The sequence below is a fragment of the Mycteria americana genome, chromosome 9, assembly GCF_035582795.1.
Source record: "Mycteria americana isolate JAX WOST 10 ecotype Jacksonville Zoo and Gardens chromosome 9, USCA_MyAme_1.0, whole genome shotgun sequence".
NCBI classification, from domain to species: domain Eukaryota; kingdom Metazoa; phylum Chordata; class Aves; order Ciconiiformes; family Ciconiidae; genus Mycteria; species Mycteria americana.
In genome coordinates this window covers 33,526,934-33,539,069 of record NC_134373.1, presented here as the reverse complement: position 1 = coordinate 33,539,069, position 12,136 = coordinate 33,526,934, and the positions used below count along the sequence as shown (strand labels likewise).

Below are 12,136 nucleotides of genomic sequence, written 5' to 3'. Positions count from 1 at the left end.
AACCCCCCAAATATTATTATATTAATTAAAAACTTTGTTTTGCAATGGTTCTAAAAATTTTTCCACTTGCAACCTCACTTAAAAGTTCAGAATTAGACTTTTATAACATAATTTCTTTTGGACTTGTGAGTGGTTCCTAGCACTATGACTGCTATCTTGGGAGTTGCAGGTGCAGTACAAATGTGCTGGGAGTTCATTAACAAATTATTTTGAAGAGTTTTATTAAATGCTGATTTCATCTATGTTTTAGGGTTCAGACTGCTCTCTGCTAGCACAGTGCTTTACATGTGGATGAAATGCTTTTCATATGACAGCTGTTGTTTTTTAATAATTTTATGCGAGCCTTTCTTCTCCCCAGATAACTACAGTTTCAACCATAGATGACTTGTCAATCTAGAAGCAGACGTGACATTGGCAGATGAGCCTTTATTTCTGTATTACAGCACTGTTATAAGCTGGTCAGGTGTTCAGTTAGGACCATAACTGGTGGTTTTAAATGCTTCAGATTGGACAAATCTGGTAGTAGCTTTTAGTTCGGGGCAATAATTTGTTTTTAAATCCTGCTAAGATCAGACACAGTTTCAGGCTTTAGTACAGAAAGTTTCAAAGTACCTGAGAGCTGGACTGAATCCCCTTTTGCGCTGAAAGGAGTATACTAGCTCTTAGGCTTTTCCATTTACTGGCTTCAGGTCACTACAGAAACAACATGGGGATACCTAGCTACAAGGTTGACACCGTAATCTTTAAAAGATATTGGTAAAGGTAGATTAATGGAAGAGCAATTTCAAGCTGTAGCCTGAACCAGTTCTCTGCTATTTTGTAGCCTTTCAAAGAGATTGAACAGCACTGAGAAATCTGAAGCTCAAATACAGTCCAAGTCACATTCTTAAGACTATATGGAAAAATAACAGGTTAGCTGACAGTGTCATTCATACTTTTTATTTTGAATACATGTATCTACAATGCTCGGAATCTCTTAACTAATAAAAACTGTAACAGCAACTACTGTTAGAAATCATGAAGTATTGCCTCACATTTGTCATAACGATGTGTATTTAATAGCATGTCCCTAACTAGGAAACAGCTTTCACCTGATACAGTCAGCTATTTAAGTCAAAAGAAAATTTAAGAATCAAAGGCACAACCAAGATTTCTTGGGTTTTGCTAATATATGCAATATCTCAGATTAAGCAAATGTAATGTAAGAATGGCAACCTACACAAACATCAAGCGTATAGTCACACGCTCAGAACACTTTAAGGCATAAAGTAAATGACCAGATAAATGTTAAACTGTATTTTGTGATGCTTTCCCTTCCTTTTGCAGTCACAGATAATTTTTTTTCTAATCTCCTCAAGGTATTGACTTACTTTTTTTGTTCACCGATGTTTCGGAGCACTTTGCACGAGGCACTTGGATCACAGCATTTACTAGGTAGAGCATCCTCTTAAAATCTAAGTACGAGACTTTGTTCTGAGGGGAGTCTTCCAATAGCTACAGTTCTGATTAATTCTTACTCAGGATGCTACTGGTTTCCTCAGAGGGCCATATACCTCTCCCTCACTTGGGAACAAGTCAACAAATATTGCGGAAGGGCCCCAATGCTGTTGCAAATGACAAAGGTGTCAGGATTGTTTACATCATCTACTAAGCTGTCATACCCCTTAGTGGCATCCCCCTTGACTGCCGGTGGCATAATATAAGATGGCTTGCCTTTAGTGTATGAGCCTGTTAACACATCAGCCTCGAACACATACATTTTAGAGTCTGTTTCCCACATATCTTTACCCTCCATTAGGCTTTTTGGGTTCCTTTTAAAGTAGATGCCAGCTCCATACTTTTGTTCTGGAAAAAAAAAGAAAACTTTTCAGAAGAAAAAAAAAAGCCTTTAACAATTGGTTCTTTTAGGGTGGTAGTACTAAGAGACTGCTTGCTTCTTGATTCAGTATTACGTTTTTTGTTACTGCTCAATGCGTGCCATCCTTTTGGAAGTAAATTTGCATTAAGTGGCTCTGACCTCCCATCAAAATCACGAGCAATGACAGCTGAAGGCCGTTCCAATTTAACCGCTACTTCAGTGGTGACCGTTTGGATTTAACTGTTAATCCAGTGATAGAAATATCAAGGTATTTATATAAACACTTCTGTCATCATGTACTAGGGACTCTGATAAGCACCAAAGAAGGTAAGTTTTTAATAACGCAAACTACAAAAAAAGCTTTGGGATTTATAAGGAGAATGCTGCATAAAAATGCTATTACAGTATCATATGGAAAAGTGCAAAGAAAGAAATGAAATTACAGAATCACAGAATCATATAGGTTGGAAAAGACCTTTAAGATCATTGAGTCCAACCATTAACCTAGCACTGCCAAGTCCACCACTACACCATGTCCCTAAGCACCTCATCCAAACATCTTTTAAATACCTCCAGGGATGGCGACTCAACCACTTCCCTGGGCAGCCTGTTCCAATGCTTGATGACCATTTCAGTGAAGTAAAATTTCCTAATATCCAGTCTAAAACTCCCCTGGCGCAACTTGAGGCCATTTCCTCTTGTCCTGTCACTTGTTACCTGGGAGAAGAGACCGACCCCACCTCTCTACAGCCCTCTTTCAGGTAGCTGTAGAGAGTGATAAGGTCTCCCCTCAGCCTCCTTTTCTCCAGACTAAACAACCCCAGCTCTCTCAGCCACTCCTCATCAGACTTGTGCTCCAGACCCTTCACCAGCTTCGTTGCCCTTCTCTGGACACGCTCCAGTACCCCAATATCCCTCTTGTAGTGGGGGACCCAACACTGAACACAGTATTCGAGGTGTGGCCTCACCAGTGCCAAGTACAGGGGGACCATCACTTCCCTAGTCCTGCTGGCCACACTATTTTTGATACAAGCCAGGATGCCATTGGCTTTCTTGGCCACCTGGGCACACTGCTGGCTCATACTCAGCCGGCTGTCAACCAACACCCCCAGGTCCTTCTCTGCCAGGCAGCTTTCCAGCCACTCTTCCCCAAGCCTGTAGCGTTGCATGGGGTTGCTGTGGCCCAAGTGCAGGACCTTGCACTTGACCTTGTTAAACCTCATACAACTGACCTCGGCCCATCAATCCAGCCTGTCCAGGTCCCTCTGCAGAGCCTGCCTACCCTCCAGCAGATCAACACTCCCACACAACTTGGTGTCATCTGCAAACTTACTGAGGGTGCACTCGATCCCCTCGTCCAGATCATTGATAAAGATATTAAACAGAACTGGCCCCAACACAGAGCTCTGGGGAACACCGCTTGTGACCAGCCGCCAACTGGAGTAAACTCCATTCACCACCACTCTTTGGGCCCGGCCCAGCGAAGAGTACACCTGTCCAAGCCATGAGCTGCCAGTTTCTCCAGGAGAATGCTGTGGGAAACCATGTCAAAGGCTTTACTGAAGTCTAGATAGACAACATCCACAGCCCTTCCCTCATCCACCAGTAGGGTCACCTTGTCGTAGAAGGCGATCAGGTTGGTCAAGCAGGACCTGCCTTTCCTGAACCCATGCTGGCTGGGCTTGATCCCTTGGTTATCCTCTACATGCCATGTGATAGCACTCAGGATGATCTGCTCCATCAGCTTCCCCAGCACCGAGGTCAGGCTGACAGGCCTGTAGTCCTCTGGATCCTCCTTCCGGCCCTTCTTGAAGATGGGCGTCACATTAGCTAATCTCCAGTCAGCAGGGACCTCCCCAGTTAGCCAGGACTGCTGGTAAATGATGGAAAGGGGCTTGGTGAGCACTTCTGCCAGTTCCTTCAGTACCCTTGGGTGGATCTCATCAGGCCCCATAGACTTGTGAGTGTCTAAGTGGTGCAGCAGGTCACTAACCATTTCCCCCTGGATTATGGGGGCTCCATTCTGGTCCCCGTCCCTATCTTCCGACTCGGGGGGCTGGGTACCCAGAGAACAACTGGCCCTACTATTAAAGACTGAGGCAAAGAAGGCGTTAAGTACCTCAGCCTTTTCCTCATCCTTGGTCACTGTGTTCCTTCCCCCATCTATTAGGGGCTGGAGATTCTCCTTAGCTCTCCTTTTGCTGCTAATGTATTTGAAGAAGTGTTTTTTGTTGTCTTTTACAGCAGCAGCCAGATTGAGCTCTAGCTCAGCTTTGGCCCTTCTAATTTTCTCCCTGCACAGCCTTGCTACACCTTTGTAGTCCTCCTGAGTTGCTTGCCCCTTCTTCCAGAGGTCATAGACTCTCCTCTTTTTCCTGAGTTCAAGCCAGAGCTCTCTAGTCAGCCAGGCCGGTCTTCTTCCCCACCGGCTCGTCTTTCGGCACCTGGGGACAGCCCGCTCTTGTGCCTTTAGGACTTCCTCCTTGAAGAATGTCCAGCCTTCCTGGACTCCTTTGCCCATTAGGGCTGCCTCTCAGGGGACTCTCTCGACCAGTCTCCTAAACAGGCCAAAGTCCGCCCTCCAGAAGTCTAAGGTGGCAGTTCTGCTGACCCCCCTTGCCGCTTCTCCACGTATCAAAAACTCTATCATTTCGTGATCACTCTGCCCAAGACAGCCTCCAACCACCACATGGCTCACAAGTCCTTCTCTGTTCATGAACAACAGGTACAGCGGGGCACCTTCCCTAGTTGGCTCGCTCACCAGCTGTGTCAGGAAGTTATCTGCCACACACTCCAGGAACCTCCTGGACTGTTTCCTCTCTGCTGTATTGTATTTCCAGCAGACATCCGGCAGGTTGAAATCCCCCACAAGAACAAGGGCTAGTGATCATGAGGCTTCTCCCAGCTGCTTATAGAATAGTTCATCTGTCTCCTCATCCTGGTTGGGTGGTCTGTAACAGACTCCCACCACAATATCTGCCTTGTTGGCCTTCCCCCTGATTCTTACCCATAGACACTCCACCCTATCGTCACCATCATTGAGCTCTAAACTATCCAGACACTCCCTAACATACAGGGCTACCCCACCACCTCTCCTGCCTCGCCTGTCCCTCCTGAAGAGTTTATAGCCATCCACCGCCGCACTCCAGTTGTGCGAGTCATCCCACCACGTTTCCGTGATGGCAACCATATCATAGTTTTCCTGATGTACAATGGCTTCCAACTCCTCCTGCTTGTTGCCCATGCTGCGTGCATTGGTGTAGAGGCACTTCAGCTGGGCTGTCATCCGTGTCTCCTTCATAGAAGAACACCCCTTCTATGCTTTGAGGCGTTTCCCTGGCATTTCCCTCTTGGCTCCTATTGCCTCAGTATCCCCTAGCGTAACTCTGCTCGACTTCGACTGTGCCCCGGCGTACCCCGCACATCTTGGAGACACAGGCCGAGTGCCCTCGCTGGCACCCGCTCCCTCTAACCATGGCACATCGTCCCTGAGCTTCCCTCGGGCAAGCCTGATATTATCCCCCTCCCCCTTCAAGTCTAGTTTAAAGCTCTGTCGACGAGCCCCACAAGTTCCTGAGCGAAGATTCTCTTTCCCCTTTGAGAAAGATGAATCCCATCAGACGCCAGCAAGCCCGGTGCTGTGTAGGCCATCCCGTTGTCAAAAAAACCAAATCCGTGGCGATGACACCAGCCACGGAGCCATGCATTAATAGATTGGGTGTCTCTGTTCCTTCTTGTGTCGATGATGATTAGACCATCATCCTCTTTATTACTTTGAAAGTGTGAAAATGTGCCACGTACATTGCATAGAAAAGGGAAGGGAAATCTCCACTTTTTGAACCATTTATTGCCTGAAATCCCAGTTCTGCATTTGACAAGCAACATACCATGCCCCTCACCTATTGCAGGATGAGGTGCCAAATGCTTATTCTTTCCATTTCTGAAAACATCTGTCTACTACACTGTCTGCTACAATGTTTCATGGACACCACAACTTTCTTCTTAGGACACCACACCTAAGTGTACTCTAGTTTGAATGGCAGCCTGCTCAGTCAGATTATCTGCTGCCTCTGATCACACCTGATTTGAGCAGTGGCTTAGGCTAGATGACCTTCAGAAGTACCTTCCAGCTTCAATTATTCTGCGATTCCTCTGAATATGCTTTAAAGCATGAAGCTGTTGAATGCATGTTTGCAGCAAGCAAATAAGGATGTTGACTTTCTTTAAAGAGTGATGCAACAGAATAAAACTTGGAGGTGGCACGATGTGTATATCAACAATTCTGTCAACAGTGTCTGGGCTAGGCTAGAATCCAGGCTCATCCTCCCAGAGTCTTACTGACTCTACAGTATCAGGAAGGAAAAAGAGGAAAATCTTACTCTAGATGAAAAAGTAAGCTCATATGACTTTAAATGCAGGTAGGAAACAATTCTTGTTTAGGAATGCCATTTTTTCTGATTTTAATCCAACTGTAGTAGTCAGTCACTGTTCATTTTGATTAAAGACACCAAAGCAAGTTATTACCTGGTGGTGGAGAATATATCCTGTGAAACCCAGTTTGGCACACCGAGCTACAGAACTGAGCAGGAACATGCTGGTACAACTTGTGGGTTATTTTGGAGGTACCTAGTAGTTGTTCTTTTTTTTTTTTCATTTGTTGGAATGCAGCAGATAAAAGAAGATTATGTATCTTTTCAATCTGTAACATAAATAATAGTGTAGTATAAGCAAACAGAGACCAGTATCCATGAAATCCATGATTGCTCTTGTTCAGGCTACGTTCTTCAGTGTAAGAACATTTGATTTAGCTTATATGCATCGACCATGTAGCAGATGAGGTTATGTGAAGTGTGCAGCGGATCCACAGAAAAAGAGCCATGCCACTGTCCCATGCCTCTCATTGAAATCATTGGGAATATATCCTAGTGTACTGATTTCCAGTACTTGAGTTGTGCTGAACAGATTGAATATCAACCATACGTGAAAATAAGCTGTGTGGGGGCTTACAGCCTAATCTTGTAAAGAACTGCAAGTGTCCTGTAAGGCATGGAGAACCTCAGCTCTTGTTGATCAAAACTTTACAGCTCTTGGGGAAAAAAAGATCCACAGATAAGCGGGCCTTTACGTTAGCTTGTGTCTCAAAACTGTGGCTGCATGCAGTGTAACACCACACAGAACTTCAGGCAAATTGGCTACACTGCAGCTCTCGCTCCCATGCCTGACTCGACCAGAGGGCCAGTCACAGTCCTATGGCAAAAGTCAGTACCAGGGGCCTGCAAGGCCTCTTCTCCAGCAGCCTGCTCATGCCAGACTTCTGGCTGCTCAGCTAAAAACAAGCAGGCGCTGAAGCACCATCAAGCTTTTGCATTGTTAAAAGTATTTAACGGAGCTATGACCAATCCTCAGTACAGCACTATTTTAAATTCTGATGCAGCTTTTGTGTTGAGCCTCAATTAAATCTTTAGTTCTGCATATCAAAAAGCACTTGCTTTCATTGGGTTGGTATGTGCTATTATTTCAATGTTAAATACCTTTCTCCTATAAAAGGCAGTTCGGCACATGGCAGCCTAGTTTCCAGTTACCCACTGTTACTACTAGGCACACAAATCCCTGTTTACAAACTTCAGTATTTTTCTGTGTTGCACAGCCTCATCCTTCTCCCCTTCAGTTAAGCACTGATATCCAAGCAAGAGCCCAACTTCAACACACTACTAATCAGATCATAACTCTGACAAATTCTGTTGCTAATTTTTGGTGTCAAGCTCACAAGAAAACAGAGATGCTGCATTAGTGCCCTGGAATATTGTACTCATTCTAACATACCAATCTCATAGTTCTCTAGAGTCCTATAAAGGAACATTTGAAGCATGACATAAGAGACAGAATATACAGTACAGTTAAAAGGACTTCTCAGAATTTAACCACACTTTTTGAGTGATTATTTGCATTATGTTTAAAATACTTTTTATTACATCTATAATAGACTACCTCTATTTTAAGGGTGAGGCTGATTTTGATCTTAAGTTTTAAAAGCAATATATTGAAATAGTTCATCTGAGTTTTTTAAACATATGTTAAACATGTTAGTTCAAATATGTAGGCTGAGATTGAGTTTTTCCATGAATACCCTCTTTACCTTGAGAACACGAAGCCCAGCCTTTTCAAACTGTTTCTGTCTGTCTTTAAACTCCTGAGAGTATGATTCCACCAGTGAAATCTGGACGCATTTAGCAGTATTTGTCCTGTGAAGGTGTCCTTCCGAAAGCTGACCTGCTTCTGGTGGGCCTGGATACAAACAAGGGAGTACAATTTTCATATATCATAATATCTGAAGCAAAGGCAAGGAGGAGGGATCCAATGCTTTAGTTTGGTAGTTTAGTTAAGAACAAAGAATGTTAAATATTCTCCAAAGTAATGCCAGAGGCTAATAGTGAGAGGGATTGATATATATATATTAATTTATTCATTTTTTCTACATTTATTAAAGAAACCAGAGAGAGAATCACAGAAAAGCAATTTATCTTCTCCATTACATCTCTCCACAGCCCAACTTTCATATAATGGTATCAATATTGAATGACTATACAAACACAAGGAAAAAGCGATCACTCAGTAGCTTTGTGTAATGCCACTAGTTCTATCCACTGTTAGTGAAAGACAAGGGCTCTGCAGAACAAGTCCATTGGTGGGTCCTGCAACAGTGGTCCAGCTGTAGCCAGCAAAAGAGCTCAGCAAAGGTATACTGTGAAGCTGTCCTGGAGGAAGCCAGCATTACAGCTGGCTGCACAACGGCAGCCAGCCCCTGTATAAACTGTGCCCTACTGGGAATATTGCCAAGTGAGTAACCGAAGCTAACAAACGCTCTTTCAGGGGCTCATACGATAAAAGTATAGTAATATCGGTAATTAAAGCAATTCTTTAATTATGTATTAAGTATGTGTGTGAACTGAATGCATGTCTGTCCACTCTCAGCAATGCACAGATATATGTTGCTTCATACTTGACCTTATTTAGGCACTTATTTAATTAATTGGTCACTTATTTATTCTACATACCCATTAAGTACAGCAGTTCCTCTTGTTTGGCTGTAGTCTTCCCTTGCATACGAAGCAGTAATTTTTCAGTTGTAAGCACTGCATCAATCACAGCATCAGGGGGTCCCTGAAACTCCAGTCTTGCTTTTCCACCTCGCACTTCTTCTGATACACGTACACTAGAATGCTGCTCTTGAGATAGTTCTGCAAACTCATTTTTACCGAGGCTAAAAATGTAGTTGTTTTCAATAACAGCACGGTGGCTTTCCTGAATTTGTACCATGCTTTGGATCCACGATTCTGCTGCTTCCAATGCTGTCTGCATGTTCCCTTCAAGTTCAATAGCTAGTTTGTTATTTGCAGTCTCTTTTATGCTCTGACTGCCTGATTCTGTACCTGGAAGAAAGATTTTTTTTTTATACAAGCGCATTGGAAGAGTAAAGAGCTTTCAAGTGCTATCACAAATTCCTATATGTAATCCAAGATGTACAGTGCAAGAAACACACTACTCTTCTGGTATGCTCAAAGAGAAGAGATCAGATACCAGGAGGTAAGGTTTCCAGGAAAAAACAACCCCCACACATGCAGAATTTATTTGCCTTCCACTAAATGACTTCCAACAAGTTAGGCACTGTTATGTTTGAATAACAAGCCACAGAAGGCACTGTTATGTTTGAAAATCTTATAAGGGACTGCCCAGTTCCATTCCTATTAATGTAAAAATGCAAAGTGCTCACACATTTTTGCCTCTCCCTTTCCCCAAGACACATATGCAAATACTAAGCTCTTCTTAAAGGAATGCGATTTCAGATTCTCAAATCTGGAGTGCTCATTTATTCAAAATGCCCCTTCTGTTCATTACTTACTCAAATGATCACTTCTGTTGTAATATTGCTTTTTTTCCAGTTTGTGTGTTGCTGAATAAAGTTTTCTCAGGAAAACCTTGAAAGAGAAAAGTTTAGGAGCAGTTTGCAATCTCTGTTGTCAAATACACAATTCATCTCTTCAAAATTCTGTTAGATAAGCAGTTTACAGCTGTAGTTACACCACCCCCCCCAAATTCTGAAATTGTTAACAGCTGACATTTGTCCCAAAGTGTTACTCCTGACAATATCAAATGCATTCCTGTTCTTCTACATCTCCTAAGGTAAGACACCTTACACACTGAATGGCACCTTTACCAACTCCTTGTGGTTGTGGCATATCTGGAATTCATGGAACCACAGTAGATAAAGGTGTTCATTACTTGCAGTTTAATGCTGATGAATCCTTACTCAGTTTTAAAACCCAGACTATTCCCCTGCCTTTACCACAAAGCTCCTCTTCATGATCACACGTGGAAAGCCTCTGAGAAGCGCTACTCTGCTAGGCAGTGGATTTGGCATCTGGCAAATTGCCTTTCCTTCTTTTTTCAGCAAAAAGAGTTTCTGCTGTGCCCTCATTATCAAGGGATTAAGTGATGAGCACACAGCTGTCATACAGCTTCCTTTAGAGTTTATGGGACTGTTACAGAACATGGATCTGATCTTAGAATCATAGAATGGTTTGGGTTGGAAGGGACCTTAAAGATGGTCTAGTTCCAACCCCCCTCCACCGAGTTCTTGCACCTGTTGAAAGAACGGATGGTTGAAGTTAAATGGGAACAAAAGCAAACTCTGTACTTTTATAGTAGATGGCTATCTAAAATAGTTGTGTATTAATCACATCGGTCAAATATTCAAAAGGTAGAAAATGGCACCCTGCAGTTGAAATTATCCAGTGTCTGTCTGCAACCCTTCTACCATGTTAGGTCATATAATGTGTTGATAGTGTTTTGCCCTAGGAACTTCACACCAAAAAAATTAGTTAAAGAAATTTCCTGAGGAGGAATAAGCTTACTCCCTAATGAGTTAAGAGTTACTCTTAACTCATTCTTATAAATTCACTGATAGTCATGGGAATTTCCGAGTTCCCTCCCCTTGCTATCAGACCACAGGGTGAAGACTTTGGCTTTAGTGAAGAGAAAATAAAGTTTTGTACAGATTAATAATACCTGTTAATGAGACAAATAGTTTCATAAAGGGACCTGCCGCTCACAAATGTTATAAGTAGTATGGAATTAGATGATCTTAATTTGTAGTCATCTATGGGAATATTTTTACAGTTTTGGGCTTTCCTTATTGGCAGTTAACAACAAATTTGTTACCTGATAGGCATTGTAGTCATCTGGGCAACAGACAAACTGCACATCTATCTCCTTCTCTGGGTGTGCCCTGGCAAAATTTAAAACCTCTTCAATCATGATCTCTGCCACTGTATCAACAGGCAGCATTAACGACCAAATCCCATTTGCTGGAAAAGAAACTGAGGGAGATTGGTAGTCCCAAAAGTAATCCAGGCATCTTGTCACCGCAACTTTTAATTCCTGCAGGAAAAACAAGTGTTTTAGTCCTCACACCACTCAACATGAAAATCAATTAAAATCCAATCTAACTGATCATCACCTCACACAGTAACACCCTGTGGCGGTATTGCAGCCATACAACATGCAGTACAAGATCACAGGGCAGATTATACCCTTTTGTTACTATGAGTTCCTTATAAGATGAGGAATATCTAAGATGAGACTGAAATTCATCCTGAAGAGCTGAACCCGCTTTTTGCAGTAATCTTCTTGAAACTGAAGAGTAAGGTTCGCCATTCATAAACACAGAATTAACAACAGCTGTAGTCTGGAAGAAAAGAGTGCAAAGTTTCAGTGTACTTCAAGTTTACTATTTGCAAGCTTTGCTACTATAGAGAGCAATCTTTCTAGGAACAATTCCTTTAAAAAAGCCTGACTGCAGCAGATCAGCTGTTTGAAAGGTTCTCTTACTACTACTAAGGGCAGCGCTGGAATACATCAAAGTATGCACCTTCTAGTGGCAGTAAATGCATACATTTTTTTCAGAAGCCAACAGCATGCTTCAGACCTGTTCAAGTCATCAGAGTGTATTCAACAGAATGATTACCACAGCTATAGAAGTGACCCATATGCACCTCATGAAATGCAATTCTGCAGCCAATTATCAATGAGCAGGAGAGAACTATGGCTATGTCTGTTATTCCAGCCCATGCAGATGCTCCCCATGTTAGGGTAGCAAGCACTCGTCATCAAGCTAGCGGGGTCAGTGCACACAGGGAAACTGCAAAGCTATGGTTGCTTCCAATTCCCAGTGGAAACAGCAGATTCCCGTAGTAGGTCTTCTATATTTCAAATTAAATA

The 12,136-nt window shown here is 42.8% G+C and overlaps 2 protein-coding genes across 2 annotated transcripts in view; one reads left to right on the top strand and one right to left on the bottom strand.

The window, feature by feature from the left end:
- The window catches only part of FAIM (Fas apoptotic inhibitory molecule), an 8,997-nt gene extending 8,071 nt beyond the window's left edge, over positions 1–926 (top strand). Inside the window, exon 5 of the transcript XR_012777123.1 lies at positions 824–926. The gene's annotated coding sequence lies outside the window, so the exon portion shown is untranslated. The remainder of the gene's footprint in view (positions 1–823) is intronic.
- PARP9 (poly(ADP-ribose) polymerase family member 9) overlaps positions 918–12,136 on the bottom strand; it is a 15,657-nt gene continuing 4,438 nt past the window's right edge. The window contains exons 4-10 of the mRNA XM_075511945.1: positions 11,376–11,603; positions 11,078–11,296; positions 9,759–9,834; positions 8,914–9,288; positions 7,995–8,143; positions 6,383–6,557; positions 918–1,845 (exon numbers count right to left, since the gene is read on the bottom strand). Coding sequence (XP_075368060.1) covers positions 1,538–1,845; positions 6,383–6,557; positions 7,995–8,143; positions 8,914–9,288; positions 9,759–9,834; positions 11,078–11,296; positions 11,376–11,603 — 1,530 coding nt within the window. The 3' untranslated portion in view covers positions 918–1,537. The remainder of the gene's footprint in view (positions 1,846–6,382; positions 6,558–7,994; positions 8,144–8,913; positions 9,289–9,758; positions 9,835–11,077; positions 11,297–11,375; positions 11,604–12,136) is intronic.